Genomic DNA, 20,512 nt, shown 5'->3' with positions numbered 1-20,512 from the left:
GGTCTGTACAACTGAACCTACACATTGAGAATAATACCTCATAGTCACCTTGGGTACTGTTGTTTGCGCATTTGTAGTTTGTTCAAATTCGTCTAGCTTTCATGATATTTCACGATAAGGCGTTTGGAGACGTCTTGGAGTAGATCGTCATCTCTATTCATGCCATTTCGTTTTGTATTTCTTATATACTGTAGCGCCATCAGCCAAGATTGGCTGCTTTTCAGGAAACCGTGTCAAAACCTAATTAAAATCTTCTTAAAATGAAAATGTTCACGATGTTAAATTAGAGTAAATGTAATTTTCTCTATGAGTTCTCTAAATTATGAGTTATTTTCTTCTTAATCTACATTTAAAAGTAGACAGACAAATAGTTTACACGAATGGAATCGATAGCTTCTTTGCCTTGGCCTAAGCTAAAAATCAAAGAGTTTCCCTCATTTTTATAGACAAAGCCACCAAGATGTTAAAATGTTAAGCAACATAATAGTATTTTTCTTTCAAGGTTGCCAGTGTAACAATATTGGATCAATCACAACGGCATCATGTGATCAGTATGGTGGACAATGCCGTTGCAAAGCGAATGTCACAGGGTTACGTTGTGATTCTTGCCTTCCTAACCACGCGAATTTTTCTTCAGGTCTTGGATGTTCAGGTGAGTTTATGGGTATTTCTAAAAACATTCGAACCTTTTGTAATATATCTTTGATATCAATCAGATCTTAATAACTATTGATATCCAATCAATGAGCAAAAACCGTCGCTACAATTTAACATGCATACAGTTTTTGCCAAAACTTTGCTTGATATTTTTATAGATAATGCTTGCTGCTGCATAGACCTCTACAGGTCATCAGGCAACTTATTCTGGCCGGTGGATGCTATTATTTTTCAATATCGTGTCAATGGGATTAGTATTGAAAATCACTGTCTTGCCGGTCTGTCAAATAGTGCTCGATGCTGTTTAAGTTGAGCTGTACACATTTTGGTGCATAGATATTTGCAACACAGACATTCACGCATAATCCAGTTATCAGGCAACAGTGACATCGGGCATCAAAATAAATTTTTTTCAGTTATTTGATTTGGAGTTATTGTGTAAAGCTTTTTATAACATAGCTATATTGATAACAAAAATTATATTGTCTATCCAGTGGTGGACACCTGGGGGGGGGGCAAGAGGGCGGTCTCCCCTCGATATTTTGTAAGACAATGGTCTTTTGTTCTCAAAAAATGGGGGAAATGTGACGTCATCTTATCAAAACAAAAGAATTGCCCCCCCCCCAATATTTGATCAAGTGTCCGGCACTGTGTCTGTGTATTTTTTTTCAAAGCACTAGTGAATTTGATGCTTGAAGTTCAGTTCAGTTAAACCTTTCTTTTCATTTTATGTTCATCATTATTTAGAATTTCGATACTACTTCATGTCACTTTATCGACTGTCTGTTGCTTTAACCATTAGCCTGCGGCTGCCATCCGTTTGGATCTCAAAATACAAGCTGTCATCCACAAACTGGGCAGTGTTTCTGCGAAGCTAATGTTGTTGGTGCCAAGTGTGACCAATGTCGATCCGACTATCATGGCGTCAACACTGGTAGAGGATGCGTGCCATGCAACTGTTCTAGTGTGTATGCCTCAAGACAGCAATGCTACGAAAACGGAACCTGCGCATGCAAGCAAGGCATTGGAGGAGAGAAATGCTCTCAGTGCTTGCCGGGCTTTCATACTCTCACTACATCAGGTAAATTGAATTTATATATATGTTTTTTTATTAATTTTTCGATTTGCTTTGAGTAACTTCTTTTTCCGCTGTATTTGTCAGACTCAGTTGTCTTAAGGCTCACAAAACCTCTTTTTATTGGTCTGCCAAACAGTAGTACTGTTGTATCAGAACAAAGCAATCCTTAACGCTCACTATTCATTGAAATTCAACTTATAAAAACCAATAATAATGGCCACAGAATGCCCTAAGCAATCTATTTGATAGTGTAATCTGAAAAACCCATTGTTAAAAGGTTTTGCATAGTGTGCATCTCTTCCCTTTTTAATTGGCTGTAATGATATCTAAAGTCTATGAAAATTATCCTTTCCTTTACCCGTTTTGCTTAGCAGCAAGTGGGAAAAGTCCTTGTTCTCGTCAAACTTTATCGCTATCTGAATACCTACCGCTGCATATTGCTGTTTGCAATTAAAGAGCCTAAAGTTTACACTCGATTGTAGGTTATTTATATTTTGTTTTTTTTTCAGGTTGTACTCGCTGCAGTTGCAACCCCATCGGAAGTGTGAATTCTGTTTGCAATACATCGTCAGCCTCTTGTCATTGCAAGCCGAACACCTCTGGCCCGTCATGCAGTCAGTGCAGGCCCAGTTACTATGGATACAGTAATCAGTTCCCTGATATTTGTATTCGGTGCTATTGTTCCGGAAAAACACAGCAATGTACAACGGCTAGAGGGTTCTTTCATACAACGATCAACACGACTTTACTGACAACTGTTAACAATGTTGCCTTGGATGGATGGACATCAGTGAATGGCAATGGTTTTGCTTCAGGAAGCCTGTTTTTGAGTTGGTTTGGGCCTTTCAGGTTGGTTTGGATCTTTTGTATTGCACTTCTATTTGTAACTCACACACTCTTTTTTTATAAGAACCAGTAAATTTAGGTTCAGGCTGACTGTTCTCAATTTTTTCGAAAATCTGAGGCTGGATTATTCTTAATTTGTTCTTAAATTAAGAGGGTGTAAGCAGTGCTATTGCTAGCTTTTTCGCTCTAAGGAGGTGTTCAGGCCTTATTTGCCAACATAGTGAGTGAGACAGCTTTAATTTGCTGACAAATTTGAATATCCACCGAAAAAGCACCCACACATCGCTAAAAATCCTCGATTTTGAGAAAAAACGTTGTTCAAAATTGCATTTTGCAGAAGCTCAGCCTCAGCTTGTTCTTAATTTGTTCTTGGTTTTTGACCAGTTTTGAGGCCCGTGTTCTTATAAAATTGTTCTTATAAAAAAAGAGTGTATATGGAATGGTAATGACATAAAATGACTAAATTACTAAGGCAGCCTTTCCACTAGCAAAACTGATTTAAAATGTATCCGTCTTTAAAGTGAGTCAATGGAAACGCCAGTTTGCTTCAAACTCGTTCTAACCCATATGTGATCGTTTCCTTTGAGCTGGGTTGAAATGAACCCGGGCTTAAAATGTATCCTTAACCCGCTACACTTCATGTAAATCGGATTTAGATTAATATAAACAGCAGTCAAAACACGCAGAACGTGTTTTTGTTGTGAGTGGATCAAAAGTTATCCGGGTTTGACGTTCCCACTAGCCCACAGTTGGGTTAAAAGATACCCGGGTCAAAATACTTATCCGTTTTTCAAGTGTGTTAGTGGGAACGCAGCGCAAAAACGGATAACTTTTAACCTAAGCCGGGTTAATGGAAAGGCTGCCTATGAAGCAAAACTTTAAAATTAAACTTTGCAAATCCAAAAATTGAATGTCTAAATTGTAATTCACCATAGTGTTTTTTGTGCAAGTTAACGAAATTCTCTACTCTTATCATTGAATGAGTGATCGGCTAGCATAAACTCTTTGTCAAAATCTTTGTTATTTGTAGTTTTGTTTTAAGTTTCAAGGAGATCTTTAAGTTTTATTTCAATTCGATTATCTTGATTGCTACTTCTTTTATGTCTTATTTGCAAGCTTGGTTGTGGCTTTAGATTGTTCTCTCAACACCACATTTGCCAATAGTTTTAATACACTATTCTAATATCAACAGAGGTTCGGTTCAGTTGCAGAACACCAGAGAGGAAAGTGAGCTTTTCTTTGTTGCCCCATCCAAATATCTTGGCGATAAACGAGCTTCATACATGCTGAGCCTAACGTTTTTATTGAGTCAAGATACCGCAAATCAGCCAATCAATTCATCACTTGGTGACGTCATATTGCGAGGAAACAATGCATCGTACACATTGGTAACAAAGCTGAATGCTGCACCTCTACAACATCCATCGTTCAGAAGCTACAAGGTATTGGCGGTTCCCCAATTATGCTTCAAACTTTTTTGCTTTTGTTAAACATATAACAAAAACAGAATGCAAGCTAGTCCATATAGAATAATGAATACCTATGTTCCTCGTTGAAATCCAGTCTATTACTGTATTTACCTAGAAGCAAAGCTGTGTTCGAAGAAGAGATTGCATCGAATGTCTAGTAGAAATGAATAAACTGGCGATTGGTTGCTTATTAATAGATGCTAGTTGTATTTCTATTGATTTCCTTAAATGAATGCTGGCTAGTTAGATTGACATAAACTAAGTTGAAGTACATATACGACGGATATTGGTATCTACTTGCCCTTAACAAAAGCTCAAAACAACAAGCTATATGTCGCAAAAAATGTTTTAACTATGAAGATTTTTTGCAATATTGCTGGCTGCTTTTATTAGTTTTTCCAACCATGGAATTTGCACGTTTGGTCTTAGCGTGAATTTCATAGCAGTATATATCGGAAAATGATCAGAAATAACGTTGATCATTTCTCTGTTTGCTTTGACATTGAGATTATTGTTTCGTGTCCTTTTTCGATCGACACTTCAATTTGAATCCTTGTTTTAGGTCATTTTTCAAGAAAGATATTGGGCTAAAAACCGGATCGGCGGAGCCTCGGTTACGAGCGAAGAATTCATTGCAGTCATAAGCAACCTACGATCTCTGCATATAAGAGGAAAGTGGACAACGGTGGGTTTGTGTGCTTTACAGCTTCTTCCAATTCGCAGTAGATTTTTGTTTATATCACTGTTCATCCCCATATCACTCTCTATCATCTCATTCCAAATTATAAAATGGTCCTTGCTATTCCAACCCAGATTGAAATCCCAACTGGTAGTATTTGCCTGTACTCTACCATCAACAATTGTATCCCCGCGAATGATTTAATATTACAATTTGTTTAGATCTAATACTTTTGGGAGGTTTACCACTTTTGGGTTGTTCTGTCACTCTTCTGAGCAAATTAGAAAGTGCCGTAGCAAAGACAGTCAAATTGCAAAAATTCAAATCTCTCAGTATCGAGCAGAAGTTTTTCATTTTATTGTCTCTTTTGTTAATGCTTATTCTAAGAGTAACCGTACTTTCAAGAGGCAAGTTCTGGAAACTTCCCATCAATTTCAAATCTTAATCCTTCAGACAAATTTGTTTTTAACCAGGAAATCCAGAACATAAAACGGAACAAGCTGATGAAAATTGAGTACGAGGAACTAACTTTTTAAACCAGCTTTTCGTCATGTGAAGTCTTAATAAACTCAAATAAAAATTTATACTTTATCAATCGGACTTTGAGAAATCGTGAAGCTGCATTTGTTCTCGTTTAGTAATTTAGTTGTTTCGATTTGGTAAGTTACAAGAAGTATAAAACTGGAATGCTTTTAGATGAAAGGTTGAAATGCTACTGTTTTTTTGTAATGGAAACAACGTTATATCTTTCACAGGCATCCAGACAAAGTTCTTATCTCGCGAACATTCAAATGGAGTATAGTACAAACACTGCTGTTTCCAGTAATGCTTCATATAACGTCGAAAATTGTTCGTGTCCTCTTGGCTATACTGGTTTATCGTGCGAGCGTTGCGATCGTGGTTACACAAGAAGTACACCATATGGTGCAGCAAGCACGTCTTGCGTTCCATGTAGATGCAACAATCATTCATCTACGTGTAATCCAGTAAATGGCGTGTGTGATCAGTGTCAACATTCTACCACGGGTAAGTGCCACAAATTACAACTTCCTATACAAAACCTCTGGTACTGTACTAAAACTGGTGAAGCGAACGGAAGTTAAATGAATTCCGATGCAAAAGTTAACTTGTTTGATTGAAATTAAAACTTAATTCCCTTTTTTGTTACTCAAGATGACATGCATAACATTAAAGCCAGGGGCGGTCACTTTGTCAAATATTGGGTGCAAGCCTAGTGTTTTGATAAGATGACATCATATTTTCCCACTATTTTAGAACAAAAGATTTTTGTCCTCCAAAAAATTTGGGGCACCCCCTTACCACAGATTGAAGCCCTGGAACCACATCCCAATAGAGTCCTTGAAATCTGATTACCCGCATTCAAATATGTTACGAAATAAATCAATTAATGTTTTGCAATAATAAAACTGGCTTTGAAAAAAGCAAACATTTTGAAACATGAAAAACACGTTACTAAAGCTTTTCCTCTGACACTCGACGTTTTGTACTCTGAAGAGTGTAAAGATGGATGCTAATCTTTCGAAGTCTCTCACCGCCTCGTCTCACTTGCCCTGTTACTTTGTTGAATACCGTATTTGTATTTCAACTCAATCAGTTACGACACCTCAGTATTCACATTATGATTCAGACTAAGTAGCTACTAATTATTTTGCAGAATATGCTCATAATTCTAGCCTTGACAGATAATAATTTTATTCACTGTCTGTTAAATCTTTCTTGTCCTGGGAACAGGGTGATGGCAAGTCCTTTTTTCCGCCAAGAAATGTGTTATCATGCATTTTGAAAAATCACTTTTGCACCTTGAAGTTTCACTGCTCACTTGATGGTTGAGATTTATGTGTTGTAGTATACGCACACGAACTTCAATATGAATTAAGATACGCTTTTAAAAATTGTATTATCTATGTATCACCAGAGCTTATAACACTGGCCTGCTGAAGTATAAAGTGACAATAATTAAAGGGGGTGTTTTCTTTAGAAAGAGGCATGTCCCTTTGCACTACTTTAAGGGCTTACTTACTAGCTTGGTTATTGACAGCAACATAGGCCAAGATGAGTAACGAAAATTGTGCTTTTTCTGTAGTTCATCGGTTGCTTCTTGTGTAATTATGTGCTATGACGTATGATTTACCAATTATGAGTGATAACTTCAACTGCATTTAGTTTAATTTTTTTGAGATGTTTCTTTTCTGCTCAATAAGCTCTTTCTTGCATTTCTTCTCATTTTCTGCACCTTTTCCCACCCCCTTCCTCCCGTTAAAAGTAATGTTTATTGGTGCGTTTGAAGGCTTATCCAGCAGAGACTGGCTGTTCATTACCTTCCTCGTGATTCCTATACCAGGAATTATAAAAAGCGGGGTGATTCCATGTTTAGTCAGAGTAATCAATTGAAAGGCCGATTCCTTAGATTTGAAGTCACACAGCGCCACCAGCGAGTTTCCTTGACATGTGACTTTAGGAGAGGGGAGGGGGGTGTATTGGAAACCATTGCTGCATAATTTTCAATGTGATCATGGGCAACAAACCTCGCAACAAACGATATTCAACGTAACTTGAATTATGGTTTTCACTTCCAGGTACAAACTGTCAAAGCTGCCGCGCAGGTTACTATGGTAATGCCACTCAAGGCACTCCGCTTGACTGCAGCCCTTGTCGATGCCCTGGAGGACCTGGGGCATCCAATCAGTATTCTCCTGTCTGTGCCTTAGCCAACGACGGGTCGCCCAACTGCACGGCCTGTGAATCTGGCTACAAAGGCAGGCGTTGCGAGATGTGTCAAGAGGGGTTTTTTGGCAACCCACTGGTAAGAATATTATTATGAAAAGAGAAGCTTAATCTGATTACGTTGTATATTCACTTCGCTGGGTGGATGTGATTTTGATTGATATACTACACTTCTATTGGATGATAGGCTCGATCTATTTTTAGAGTTTTCGCTCGTCGGAACAGTACTCTTTTGTCTTCGCACAAACCCTTTAGCAATCCACAAACAACGGCATTACAATTAATGATCATGACTTGTTATCATCATCGTCGACATTGTCGTCGTCAGTGTCGACCCCATCGTCATAATCGTCGTTATCATTGCTAACGTAAAACTTGGCGTAATTTTTGCAAAAATTGTCATCATGTTTATCATGGATGTTGGTCTTTGCCATCGTCATAATCGTCGTTTTCGTTATTGAAGTAAAAATTGTCATAATTTTCGTAAAAATTGTCATAATTTTCGAAAATATTGTCATAATTTTCGTAAAAATTGTCATAACTTTCGTAAAAATTGTCATAATTTTCGTAAAAATTATCATAATTTTCGTAAATGTTGTCATGATTTTCGTAAAAATTGTCATAACTTTCGTAAAAATAGTCATAACTTTCGTAAAATTTGTCATAACTTTCGTAAAAATTTTCATAATAGTTGTGATTGTCATAGTTGATATAATTGTTGTCATTTTTCGTCGCCGTTTTCATTAGTTAATGACTTTAACTCCATGATGCCATGACAACCTTTTGAAAGTTTTGTGGAAATAGAATTTTCAATTTCGCCAACTGCTCTCACATACAGCTAAATTTTGTATTTTAAAGATTCCTGGGAGAAGATGCGTCCAATGTCAATGTAGTGGCAACTCGCTAAGTTGCAATAACGCAACAGGAGAATGTATGAACTGCCTATACAATACCACTGGTTTTAATTGTGAACGATGCAGAAATGGCACATATGGCAATGCATTAAGCACGAATCCTGTGAAATGTCAAGGTACTTCTTCTAAAGCTCTTTTTGATTTCGTTAAGATACAGAGGGCAGAACTGTATTATCGGAAACAATATAGGTGACGTCATGTTTTGAATATTTATTCTGTGTGATCTTGAAATGCTTCTTATTATTCCTTTATATCTTGTCTTCTATGAAAGGCGTATTTGCTTTTTAATCCTTGCACAGTAAATACGAGTTTGTATCTGTCTACTTTTCATGTTCTGTATATTATTTTCTGCATATTTTCGTTCTTAGATTGTAACTGCGATGCCATAGGATCACCTAGCAACACTTGTAATTCAATCACTGGACGGTGTTCTTGCAAGACGAATGTATACGGTCGTACATGTAATCAATGTGTCCCAAATAGTTATAACTTTAGCAGTGGCGTTGGCTGTACTCTGTGCCATTGTAACACATTTGGATCTGCTAACCTCCAATGCCGTAATGTAAGTACATAAATGCTACAAGAACGTCCTTAACTCACTTCCTCATTGAGATTTATGAGTGGTACGGCGGAAAGCGCAATGAGTTTTCAGTGTCAAAATATTTCAGAGTGGATTTTCCGTATTATGTCGAACCAAAAGTTTGGGGTACTACCTCCTAATCCCAAATGTATTTGCTGCTGAACCCCTCCCCTCTATTCTTCTCCAATTTCAAAGTAGAGTTATACTTCTTAGAAAAGATGGATTTTTCAGTAATAGCAAGTAGAATCATTATTACAAACGGCTTGGAAAACCCCAAAACGAAACACAGTAAGAAATTTGTTGGTTCAGAATTACTTTGCTTATTGATAGTCATTGCATATAACAGTGAGTTTATAAAGAATAAAACTGTCATCTCCTTTCAACAGATTGGATAAAACACTATGATTCGTTTGTTGTGGATTGCATTTCAGCCTTTGCAATAAAATCCCATCCACAATGTTTTCAGTAGAGCAACCTCGCTCTTTGCCGAAACGATGACGGCAGTAAATCAGGCAAAGTGAATTTTTCACTATCACAGGCGTGAAGTATTTTTTACCAATACATTTTAATGATAACATTGTTTGTTCGTTTGTCTTAACTTGAATATTTCATGTTATCTAGAACGGAACATGTGACTGTAAAGCACGTGTCGCTGGCGAGAAATGTGATCGCTGCATTCCTGGCTATTACAATTTGGCTGCTGGCTGCCTGCGTGAGTATCATCTTTTCGTATCATCTTTACTAGGAATAGAAAAAAGGAGTGTTGTTGAAAATTGTTTTGTCAAGTTTTCATTATTCTAAGATATTTTGTATCAGTTAGAAGATAACGCAACTTTCCGCACTGCGTGGCGTGAATTGTTGTTTACATTGCTTCTGCGCATAAGTGGCAATAAAATACGTCCCGGAGCGACAGTGTACCGGATTCATGAGTTTGCAGAAAAACTAGAATCGATTCGTCCTCTATCGATGTTAGGTGTAACCTCTCCGTCAAAAACTAAACAGGATGTATGGAACAGTGATGGACGTATGTCATAAAGAAACGTCCAGAATCTGTGACGCAGTTAAAATGTTCACCTTCAAAATCTTACTACAGTGATTACCAGCCACTTTTTTTAACTATAAACTTCGAATGAAACAATAAACTCTTAAAGTTTGCGACATCTCTGCATAATCATGAACTATTGTAAATGAATGCAAATGGTTGTAAACCAGCATTAATCACCATTAAGCAGTGTTAATAATCGTGAATCATTGTGAGTGATCGAGAATCATCATGAGTCATAATGTATCTGCGTCATCGTGGATCAGCTCAAACACTCAAACAATCATGAATCATTGTATATCGGCATCCCGTAAAAGCTCTATTAATCTCTCTCTCTGTGAAGCCAAATTACCATGCCAAAATTTGAAATAAGCCACCCCTCTCCATTAAGTCCCCACTTTAGCCCCTGATGTCAAACAAAGAAAACATGCGCATTGAGTGGTTCTCTTGACGGGTCAGGGTTGCCTTGTGCGCCTTAGAAATCAAGAGGATACTGATGTTGATTATTTCGAAGAAATCCGAAATCATTGTGGCATTTTTATTTTATGTTTTATTTTGAATAATTAATAAGCCCTCCTTGCAAATAAGCCCTCCTTGCAAATAAGCTCCCCTTTCAAAGAAGCCCCCCTTTCAAAGAAGCCCCCCTTTCAAATAAGCCCCCCTCTAGGACTGAAGAAGTAAATAAGCCCCCCCGGGTTATAATAGAGCTTTTACGGTAAATCAAAGCAAATCAGCCCGATAGATCGTACTCCATCGTCAATGACAATGTGAACGGAAGTAAATTCTCGTCGAGAACCTGTATTCTGGTATTGTTTCTTTATAAACATCTTCATAGAAAAGCCCAATCCGTCTACCTACCGCTCTTTACCGAGCTCATATTACGTACCAGATATCTTTATCGGACATAGCCATTGGACCCCTATGTTTGTAGAAGTATTGGCATTTGGAAGCAGGCCTTATACCTGTCGGCAAAAGGCGAAGACGATTCGTACTTGTTTCGTACTTGTAAGTTTTGATAGAGCTAGCTAGACCTCCAAACAGGACTTCCAAATATTGTCTCAAAGAAAAGATGTTCTAGGGCTTTTTTATTGGACTCTTTTCATGCCAAATGGGATTTCTCTTCATATGCATTGCAGCAAGACCTTGTTTTGTTTTATTTGTTTTATTTTCACATTTCTTGATTAATCTCTTTCAGCATGCAATTGTAGTTCCAACTACACCATTGAAAATACGACATGTAATGCGAACACTGGCCTATGTCAATGTAAAAGCACAACCTCTGGCGGACGGTATGGCGGTCGCCAGTGTTCCCAGTGTGGATCAAACGCATTTGGTACGTATATGCTTTTTTTAGGGCAAGCAAATTTTTTCTGCAAACTTTGACTAAAGTCTTTTTTCGAAGAGCTTTAAACGTCACTTTATTAGCAAAGAGCGTTTCTTTTTACGGCAGCTAATATGCAAATGTTTTTTGGCGTTGCAGGAACGCCTCCGAATTGTGAGCTGTGTGTCGAAGAATGCTACAACAACTGGAATGGCTACATTTCAACGGAAACTGGCAGACTAGCAAACCTTATGGCAAACACTTCTGCATTGCTTGCAAGGTTTGGTAGCATGTCTTATTCACAAATCAACACAGAAATACAGATCTTGAACAATAATTTGACGTATGCTTCAACTGTATTTGAAGGGGCGCAGTACGATACAAGGGCTAAAGAGGCGCAGTTTAGACAGGTAAGCCAGTGTTCTTGAGTGTTGAATATTGGTATTGATGCTTTTGAAATACTTTTGACTGAAAAATAAGCACATCATATCATTGATACTACAATCCATGTCAAAGTTATTCGAACAGACACAAACGCTTCCCATCTTCCCAGTTATTCGAACAGCCCCCCTTTACAGTGCTCATAAAACTTGTATTAGATGTATAAAAACCTGAAATAGCAGATGTAGATTAGAAGTTTAACAGCAGCGTTGATAATTTAAGAGATTCATCTTTTGAACTTGAATATTGTGGTGTTACAGCTTTTTTGAAAAAACTGTAGATGCACTTGGAATGCTCATGATATTCTTAGTCACTGTGCCTTTAAGATAAAGTACTGCTGAAAATTGAATAATGATTGGCAGGTCGATTTAAAAATGCCTCAGTTGCTTAATGGTTGAGTAACTGATTGCGCTACTGAGCCAGTTACTCGTTCGCCTGATTGATTACAGATTTACCATTCTTACCGATTTACCACTCGCCCGATCAAAAGTGGCGGATTTACACCAGGAATTTGCTTTTGACCGTCTCTAATGCATCACATAATTTCTCGTAAACTAAATAGAAATGATTAGATTTATAGCCTTTTTTGTCACACAACCAGCGAAAAATACTCATGGATGACATCTATGTTTTCCTATTGTTATCCTGTTCTACTGTAGCTTATTATTTTTCTTTCAAACTATATCTACATTATGTATGACATCAATTTTGAATATGCTTTTGAGCTGAATATGTCTTGCTAATGCAATGAATATGTCTTGCTAATGCAAACATTTGGATATTTGTTTACCGGCCTATCGGCATTTTTGCAGCACATATATACTTAATTGTACATGATATTGGCTTCTTCAATAGATCGAGACAAGTATCATTACATTCGAGTCATCAGTGAACAGATCCAATGAACAGCTGCAGTCTTTAGAGCAGTACTTTACAGCCACAAGATCATTCAACGGCGTAGTCAACTTAGATTCAAGCACACCTTCTTCCTTTCCATCGCCATTCACAAACCTACAAGTGACGTCACTCACTTTCAACGTTCCTGCGACTGCCAGCCCGGCATCAATCACCACAATGGCCCAGGGATATCTGTCTTCTTCAAACGCGAATAATGCCTCAGCCACTATCCTTTATTCGACAATACTTCAAAATCACAATCAGGTTTGTCTAAATTGCTTTTTGGTTGCCTGATTTTAGTTACTTTGATGCCATGGCATAAACAAGAAACATTTCAATATCCGAGTTATATGTATATAGATGTACACTGAGAGGACAAAAGTATGGAAACGATAGTCAATAATGGCGGCTCACAGTGGCCAAGGGCCCAAGGCGATAAATCTTCGAAACAAAATTACTAGGTGACGTGGTCTTCGTTGCTAGTGACTTTGGCAGGAAAACAATGCGTCATTTCAAAGGCTTTGGAATAAAAACACATTTGGAGGATTATTCAACTGTTTTTAGGAACAAAAATACGGGGAAACGTTGAACCAACATTGAGAAAAATTCTGAACAAAATTATCGAAGCATTGATAAACAATTAAGATAAAATGTTGCCAATTTTGAGGAAGCGCAACATACTTTGTTCATACTGAAATCTGGATACGTTTATGTTTAAACTGACAATAAAATTATTACTTGGAAGATTTTTTTTGGTGAGATGTTAGCCTGCAGATTATTGATAGTGAAACAAGACGAACACGGTTCAAAGGTGACGTTTAGCGATCAAAATAATTTATTGTCTAAAAAACATGAACAGCTTGGATTTAAATTATTCTATTCACAATTTACAAAAGGACAATGAAGATAAAACGTTTTACTTAATGTTTTTGAATTGTTACTTGTGTAGATGATGAACATATTAAAGATTCAAAAACCACAGTCTTTTTAGTCAAATTAACAGCGACTTACCTGGTGTCAATAGTGAAACTTTCAAGCCCTAGATTTCTGCTAAAACAGTCTTCTAAGTAATAATTTTGTCATCAGAGCTAAGCTTGAAGTTTCTTTACCAATATTTTTACTTAAGCGTTATATCCTTTTTCAAAAAAGCTTCATTTCATTGTCACTATTTACAAATGCTTCAGAAATTTTGTAGAGAAAAAATTTGAAGCAGTGCTTCAATGTTTTACTGAATTTCCTCCTTTAAACAGCAAACTAATCGTTCAATTTAGTTTTCGACTGAAACTCTGTAAGTTGACGAATGCATTTTCGCGTCATTAACTATCGTCCCCAAGCCCCTTCACCTAGTAATTATGTTTCAGAAATTTATCGCCTTAGGCCCTTGGCCACTGCGAGCCGCCATTTTTAACGACCGTTTCTATACTTTTGTCCCCGAAGTGTATATATAAGTAATATGTGGATGCGTCTCCAAATGATATATTTGTATAGTCCATACGATACATCTATATAGTTCTTTTCAATGAAATGAAAGTTACTGTTTACTGATCTGTCATTAAGTGCTCGATGCCGTATAGGCAGAACTGTACGGTTCCTGATGATCGCATAAACTCTGTGTAGCAACTTAGAACCGTCCTGTTCTATACACCAAAAGCGTAGTCTTTTATGTTTCCCTCCATTTTTGCTTTCTCTTTCTAAAAGATTTAAGGCCTGATTTTAAGGAACCGAATCTGGAAGAATCATTAAAGGAAAGTGCTTTGTCTCATTGCAAGTTTGAGTAAAACAAATCTAAAATTATGAAGGTGAGATATCTCTAGGGAATTTGCAAAAAGAAATTCGATTCCTTTTTGGATGACACCATGTTGCAAAATGTTAGGCTACATTTGATCACAGCAATTGTTGTTGTCTTTGGTCGTGCGTAAGATATTTACGCCTGTTGATCTTTTATAGATTCAAACGGCAAACCAAAGCATCAACCAAGCTGCCTCCGATATTTCTGCCTCAATGGCCAGGCTGTTCCAAGCGGCAACAGAACGAGCTAGGGCATCAACATTCCTAGATGCGAGTTTCCAGACTACTTTCCAGGCCAACGCAGTCGAGCTGCAGCAAATAAACAGCCTGGTCCAGGGGATCAAAAAACTGCTGGATAGTACAGCAACGACACACTCTGAAGCAACACAGCTACTTAGTACTGCGCAGGCAACAATGACTACTGCAGAGTCAATTCTAAATACAAGTCGAAACCAAGCTAATGCGGCTTCGCAGGCTGCCAGTGAAATGCTGCTTAGTGGCTCTAGTTTGCAAGCTAATACACAACAGACACAGTCTTTAGCAATCAGACTAAAGGTATTTGTTTTGACTGCTCACAATTCTATCATTTTAAATGCACAGAGGGATGTTTAATGGAACAGCTAGACGAAATGTCTATGCTGAAATTGAATCTTTTATCAGGGTTGTGTCCCATAAAAGCCAATTAAGTAGCCACCAACATAAGGTCAATTCGTTTATCGGTTGAAAGAAAAGCATTCCTGCTGTCAAATGTTTTTACAAGCTGTTATTAACAGCCAATTAAAGTAGTGAAAAGGAAAAATACACTGACTGATGACAACAGGCATGAAAAAGGACGATTTGCAAATGTACTCGCTGCTCATAGATTCAGTTGATTTCAATGCTATCTTTACCTACTTTTATATCTGTGTACAGTGCATAAAATGAGGTTCTTTCGCAAATTTGACTTTTAATGATTCTATCAATTACTATTTAACACTAGAACCGATGTAGCTTTTTTTGAAATGTATGAAAAATAAAACAGAAAGTAACCTAACGGTGACATTTGCAACGATTTTTTTACTTTAGTCGAACGCCGATGCTCTTTTATATGATGCCCAACAAACTACTTCCAGTGTTGCGACGTCGATAAATAAAGTTGCGACCATTCGAAATCAAACCGAGGAAGCTACGAGGACAGCGAACCAAGCCATCAATCAAACTCTCCCCGTCAGTCTATCTAGAATCCAGTCACTTTCTGCGCAAATCATGGCAACAACAATTAACGAATCGCAGATAAACCAAACATTGAAAGGAGCTACGGATGGTTTAAGGCGCGCCCAGGAAGTTCAAATATTGTCTCAACAAGCCCAGTAAGTATTTTTGCCGCTTGCTTATATTTTGAACTGAAATGATGAATAAATGTAAACAGTGGTGGCGCCAGGGGAGGGCTAGGGGGGGGGGGGGCTACAGCCCCTCCGTCGGAAGCATCTAGCCCCCCCATCAGAGGAAATTTTAGATTATTGTCGGAGCAAATTTGACAAAAAAACGTACGAAAACTGCTTGTTTTAGTCATTTTAGCCCCTCTGTCGGAAGTCGGAAGCTCCAGCCCCTCTGTGGAAGATTTCTGGCGCCACCTCTGAATGTAAATAAGGAATGTAGTGATGTTTAGTTTGTTTTGCTTGCAAGGAGAATAATAAATGCTTTATATTATAAAAACATTTTAGAGAAATGTTTGAAACATGTCTTCCAAGTTGTTGAATGAAATACATGATTCTTTTATTTTCTCAAAGGAACTCCTCCCAGTCAACTTTGGCCAATATTCAATCTGTTGAAGCCTCATTACTGTCTGCAGAAACGCTGCAAAACTCTACACGGCAAATGCATTTAGACAATGACAAAAAAGTTACAGAAATAAAAAATATCAGTAGAACTGTTGAAAGCCAGTTCAGAGGTCTTCAAGGAACAGGCCAACAGGTCCTGGCCCTCGTAAACTCAACGATCACTCAAGTTAATGACAGTTTGATGTGCTTTGCGAATGCCAAGGGCACAGTTGATAACGCAACGTCAATTGCCCAATCAGCTCAGAGTTTATCTACAAGTGCTCTTTTGGTAAGTAGAAAATACACATATTGTTTATACGCAGAACATTTTGGTCTTCGTTTGTTATTTCGTGCCAAGGTGAGAGGATTGGCCACCGTATGTCGTTTCATCCACTGTGCTATCCTATATGATTTAAAGTAAGATTTATCGGTATGAAGCCAGATAATCCATTGTTTTGATGCAAGAGGAATTGTAATTTTTTCTGTTAAACGGAACGTCTGTTTTAACCAACTTTTCCTCTTGCACTTATTTGATTTCAGTATCAAGTTCTTTTCTTCTGTCGGAAGCAAGGAATTGCCGCACACAAGGGGCGAAGCCTATTTCTTTCACATTGTAAGAAAGATTTGGCCATTTTCATTTAAGATGACTATAAGATCTGGAAACTTGAAATGCAAAGATTTCAGTATTTTGTTGTCCGCAATAGCTAAATTTAACGTTTTCTGTAAGTATGAAAATTCTCGACAAAAAGAAGGCGGCAAAACTTCCAAAGTTATCGTAATAGCAAGCAGAAATACCTTTCAATATCTACCTATTCCAGCCAGTAATTTGACTTTAGGAAGAAACAATAAGGTATTCTTCACACAAACACTGTCAAAGCAGGTTTTTTTCTTAAGAGCAAGAGATGCACTTGGATGAAAATATCTATGATTTTGTGAAAGAAATACTCTTACAATACAGATGCTGTCGCAAAAAATACAAGAATTTATTTTGCAATATCAGCTACTTCCTTTAACGTTAGGTTTTCCAGAGGTTCATACTTCAATCTGACACTGTAATTTTGTTCTTTCACTGTTAGTTAAAATGTTGTTTTTGATTTGTGTTTATCTAGATACATCAAAGCAATACACAGAGAATTACAAGCTACTCCACTCAAATAAACACTGCACACGCTACAACAACTGCTCAGTACAGTGAAGTTCAAAAAGTTCAAGCTAATGCAACCCAGCTACTAAGTGATGTCACCGAGGCAGAGCGTGAGTTCACTGTTTGCATCAATCATTACTAAAAATTATAGCTTTTTTCATGTATAATAAAATCCTCTAAAATATGACTTGGACTCCAGCTAATTCAAAATGTTTAGGCAGTTACGTTTCAAATATAGATTTTTTTAAAACTTCTGCAATGTAAATTGGTATTTTGGTCCTTTCATTGACTTTTTTCTAATCTTCTTGCATTTAGGTTCTCTCTTATACTATGTAATTAATTACACTGTAGTAACAGAACATTCAATCATTTGTAGGATTGCTGGCACAAGTCATAGAACAAAATTCCGAGCTGACAAGGCTACAAGCAGAGTCAGCAGCACTTGAGACGGAACTTGATGCCTTGATAACAAAATACGACCAAGCCGTTGCAAAGTTCAGTACTTGCAGCAGGAACTGAAGTACCTCTAACTCCATTACAACAAGAAGTAGAGTAGATGGTCTACACTATTTTTTGCCAGTGAGACATTCCTAGGCCGATTTTAATCCTATTTTTTTCAGATCAATGTATGCGAGCCAGGTCATTTTATGGTTAATACCCCCTCTGATGTTTTCATACTACCAAAGTCTCAACTAGATGTATTAGTTTTTTTCCGTTGAGGTTTACCGTAGTCTGTCCATCTGGTGAGGAAAAATGCTTCTATTTATATTAATTATAGTAGTATCTTAGAGAACGTTCTAACAAACACAGTCTTAACTTGGAGATCATCCGTTTAAAATATAGGGCGCTCTATTGTAGTCTTTTCAGCTTTATTCTGTAGATTTCAAGAATAAATTAACAACGATCTAATGTATATAATGAATAATTTTGATATGTGATTTATTAGAGATAGGTTCTTAATTGTATATCTTTTGGTATTGCATTATTCTATAGTATTTTCTTCATTTAGAAACAGGTACAGTTGACTCAGATTATAGTCACTCTGCCTAAAGTCACACTATTGGTGACGGTCAAAGAATTTTGATCCAAATATCCACAACTATTCAATTTAGTTCTGTTGACAATCACACGCCTTTCACAGTCAAATTTTCAAGCAACATTTTGTTTGACTTTATCCGGAGTCTACTGTATCTATTTTCCTTTTGGTAGATTAAATAAAAATCAAGCCAATTTCTCATAAAGCTGTGAGCTCCTACTAAATTTCGCTGTAAACCTTCTTGGAAAAAATTGCTACTTGATGTTTTGAAATTTGTTGAGCAAGTGGACATTCAATGCTAGCAATTTTCATTTTAAAAATGAAAGCGTATTGTAAGCACAGCAAAGATGATGCAAAACAACGTTTCTCTGTCTCGAAATATCAGGCAGTGGAGAGTATTGCATGGTTGCTCATCGTTTTAAAAATATTGGCGCTGTTTAGTTATTGGAAACGTTGAAAGGTCAGTGGAAATGGAGTCTTTCAGGCCTCTATGCGTGATCCAACTAACCTTCTGGTTTAATGAGAAATTGGCTAAATTTACTATACATAAGTATGTGATCAAAAGTGAAGATGCACCTTAAAGGATTGCACTTTTTAATATTTAAGAGTTATGGTCTTAGAAGCACTTCTCCTAACATGCCGATTGATACAGATATTGTTGCTTTGTTTGTGTATATGCATGTTTGTGTATAATAGCAAAAAAATTTTGGATTTTAGTAGGAAGAAAGCTAAGAAAAAACTAGGTGGTGACGAAATTAGACTTTTTAGAGAGTAAGAATGAAGAACTTCAACTTCTCTGCATCCCTGTCTCCTAATTAAATATGTAAAGCTCTTCTTTCTTCGGGTATTTGCATAGAAAACAGTAGCTGGGGACCATTTTACTTATGACGAGGCTTTAAGAATAGATGATTTTGATGGTATTTCTAACCCAACCATTACCACTTTAGATTTGCAGGGATTGTGGTTACTGACAAGTGGTCAACTTTTTTCAACTTAAAATTCATCAAATTGAAGTCTTGATCAGATTGTTCCCATGTTTGGAAAAACCCACAAACTATGAATGCATAAGTATACACAAAATCAAAGCAACACATTTATAATTAATATGATAATCAATCATCTCCTTTGTAAATTTGGTGTAGCTTTGAATCAGTGTTAATGGGTCATTTCTAGAGATATATTGCACAACTAAGAATATTCGAATTTCTGTATGATTGCTCTTCCGCCCTATTTTTGGATTCATGGGTAGGCCCACTAAGAGCGGTGCCTAAAAATTGCCTAGGGGCATGGGTTAAAAAGATAACTGAGATTTGAAGGGACTTCAAGAAGCGACGAAATCCAAAAAGGACGTAGGATTTTATATCTTGATATTTGATTACTATGAGAATGTGCACACCGTTGTGAACTTCACTAAGCCCACTCCAGAGTATTCCTAGTCCCAGTTCTTAATCTAAGTTTCTAAAGCTGGGGACCTCTACACACATTAAGAAATAGGGGGAACTTAAGTAAAAAATGCATACATTTTTACGCAGGAAAGAAACAACAAAAGAAGCTCTTGAATTTAAATAAAATAGCCCCCTGAAAAGAAATTGCCATATCCCTCGTCAAGTCTTGGGGCACAAGGTGTTCTACCGTACCCATTTAAAAACCCTGAACCTTGAATATAACATGATAATGAGGGGGAAAGAGAAAAATAACTTACTTAGTGGACTGAGTCAATCTTAAAAAACACAAAGAACTGGGAAAATGTTTTCCTTGTAATAAGTCCTGAAAAGTATGAACGGAAGAAAAGGACAGAAAACCAGGCCCAAAGCATTTTAATACATTTGTCTGGGTCAAGGGACAAACTTTCGTGTAATTTCCAATCCAAAGCTACATAGCTCCCACTTTTTTATTATTCCAAAGGCATCAAAAATAGTACATTAAGGTATATAAGATAAGACTGAAAGCATTAACCTTGACACCCAAATGTGAACAACACAATTCAGTTAAAATATGAACCAGGCCCTAGTGAAATAAAAATTCTACCACATCCCACGTAGAATTAGCTCTGGTTAAATTTCATTCGACCATTAT

General features: G+C 37.1%; 1 protein-coding gene across 1 annotated transcript in view; it reads left to right on the top strand.

The window, feature by feature from the left end:
* The window catches only part of LOC135694199 (laminin subunit alpha-2), a 29,858-nt gene extending 10,376 nt beyond the window's left edge, over nt 1-19,482 (top strand). Inside the window, exons 11-28 of the mRNA XM_065212898.2 lie at nt 503-652; nt 1,460-1,738; nt 2,245-2,584; nt 3,774-4,023; nt 4,613-4,735; nt 5,485-5,755; nt 7,327-7,553; nt 8,333-8,504; nt 8,757-8,950; nt 9,590-9,680; nt 11,206-11,343; nt 11,491-11,741; nt 12,628-12,933; nt 14,617-15,012; nt 15,523-15,806; nt 16,227-16,545; nt 17,366-17,510; nt 17,777-19,482. Of these exons, the coding sequence (XP_065068970.2) occupies nt 503-652; nt 1,460-1,738; nt 2,245-2,584; nt 3,774-4,023; nt 4,613-4,735; nt 5,485-5,755; nt 7,327-7,553; nt 8,333-8,504; nt 8,757-8,950; nt 9,590-9,680; nt 11,206-11,343; nt 11,491-11,741; nt 12,628-12,933; nt 14,617-15,012; nt 15,523-15,806; nt 16,227-16,545; nt 17,366-17,510; nt 17,777-17,919 (4,079 nt within the window). The 3' untranslated portion in view covers nt 17,920-19,482. The remainder of the gene's footprint in view (nt 1-502; nt 653-1,459; nt 1,739-2,244; nt 2,585-3,773; nt 4,024-4,612; nt 4,736-5,484; nt 5,756-7,326; nt 7,554-8,332; nt 8,505-8,756; nt 8,951-9,589; nt 9,681-11,205; nt 11,344-11,490; nt 11,742-12,627; nt 12,934-14,616; nt 15,013-15,522; nt 15,807-16,226; nt 16,546-17,365; nt 17,511-17,776) is intronic.
* The last annotated feature ends 1,030 nt before the right edge of the window (nt 19,483-20,512 follow it).

Source organism: Rhopilema esculentum, chromosome 11 (assembly GCF_057945365.1).
Source record: "Rhopilema esculentum isolate cy_ngs chromosome 11, ASM5794536v1, whole genome shotgun sequence".
In the NCBI taxonomy this organism is placed as follows: domain Eukaryota; kingdom Metazoa; phylum Cnidaria; class Scyphozoa; order Rhizostomeae; family Rhizostomatidae; genus Rhopilema; species Rhopilema esculentum.
This window is presented reverse-complemented; position numbering and strand designations above follow the sequence as displayed.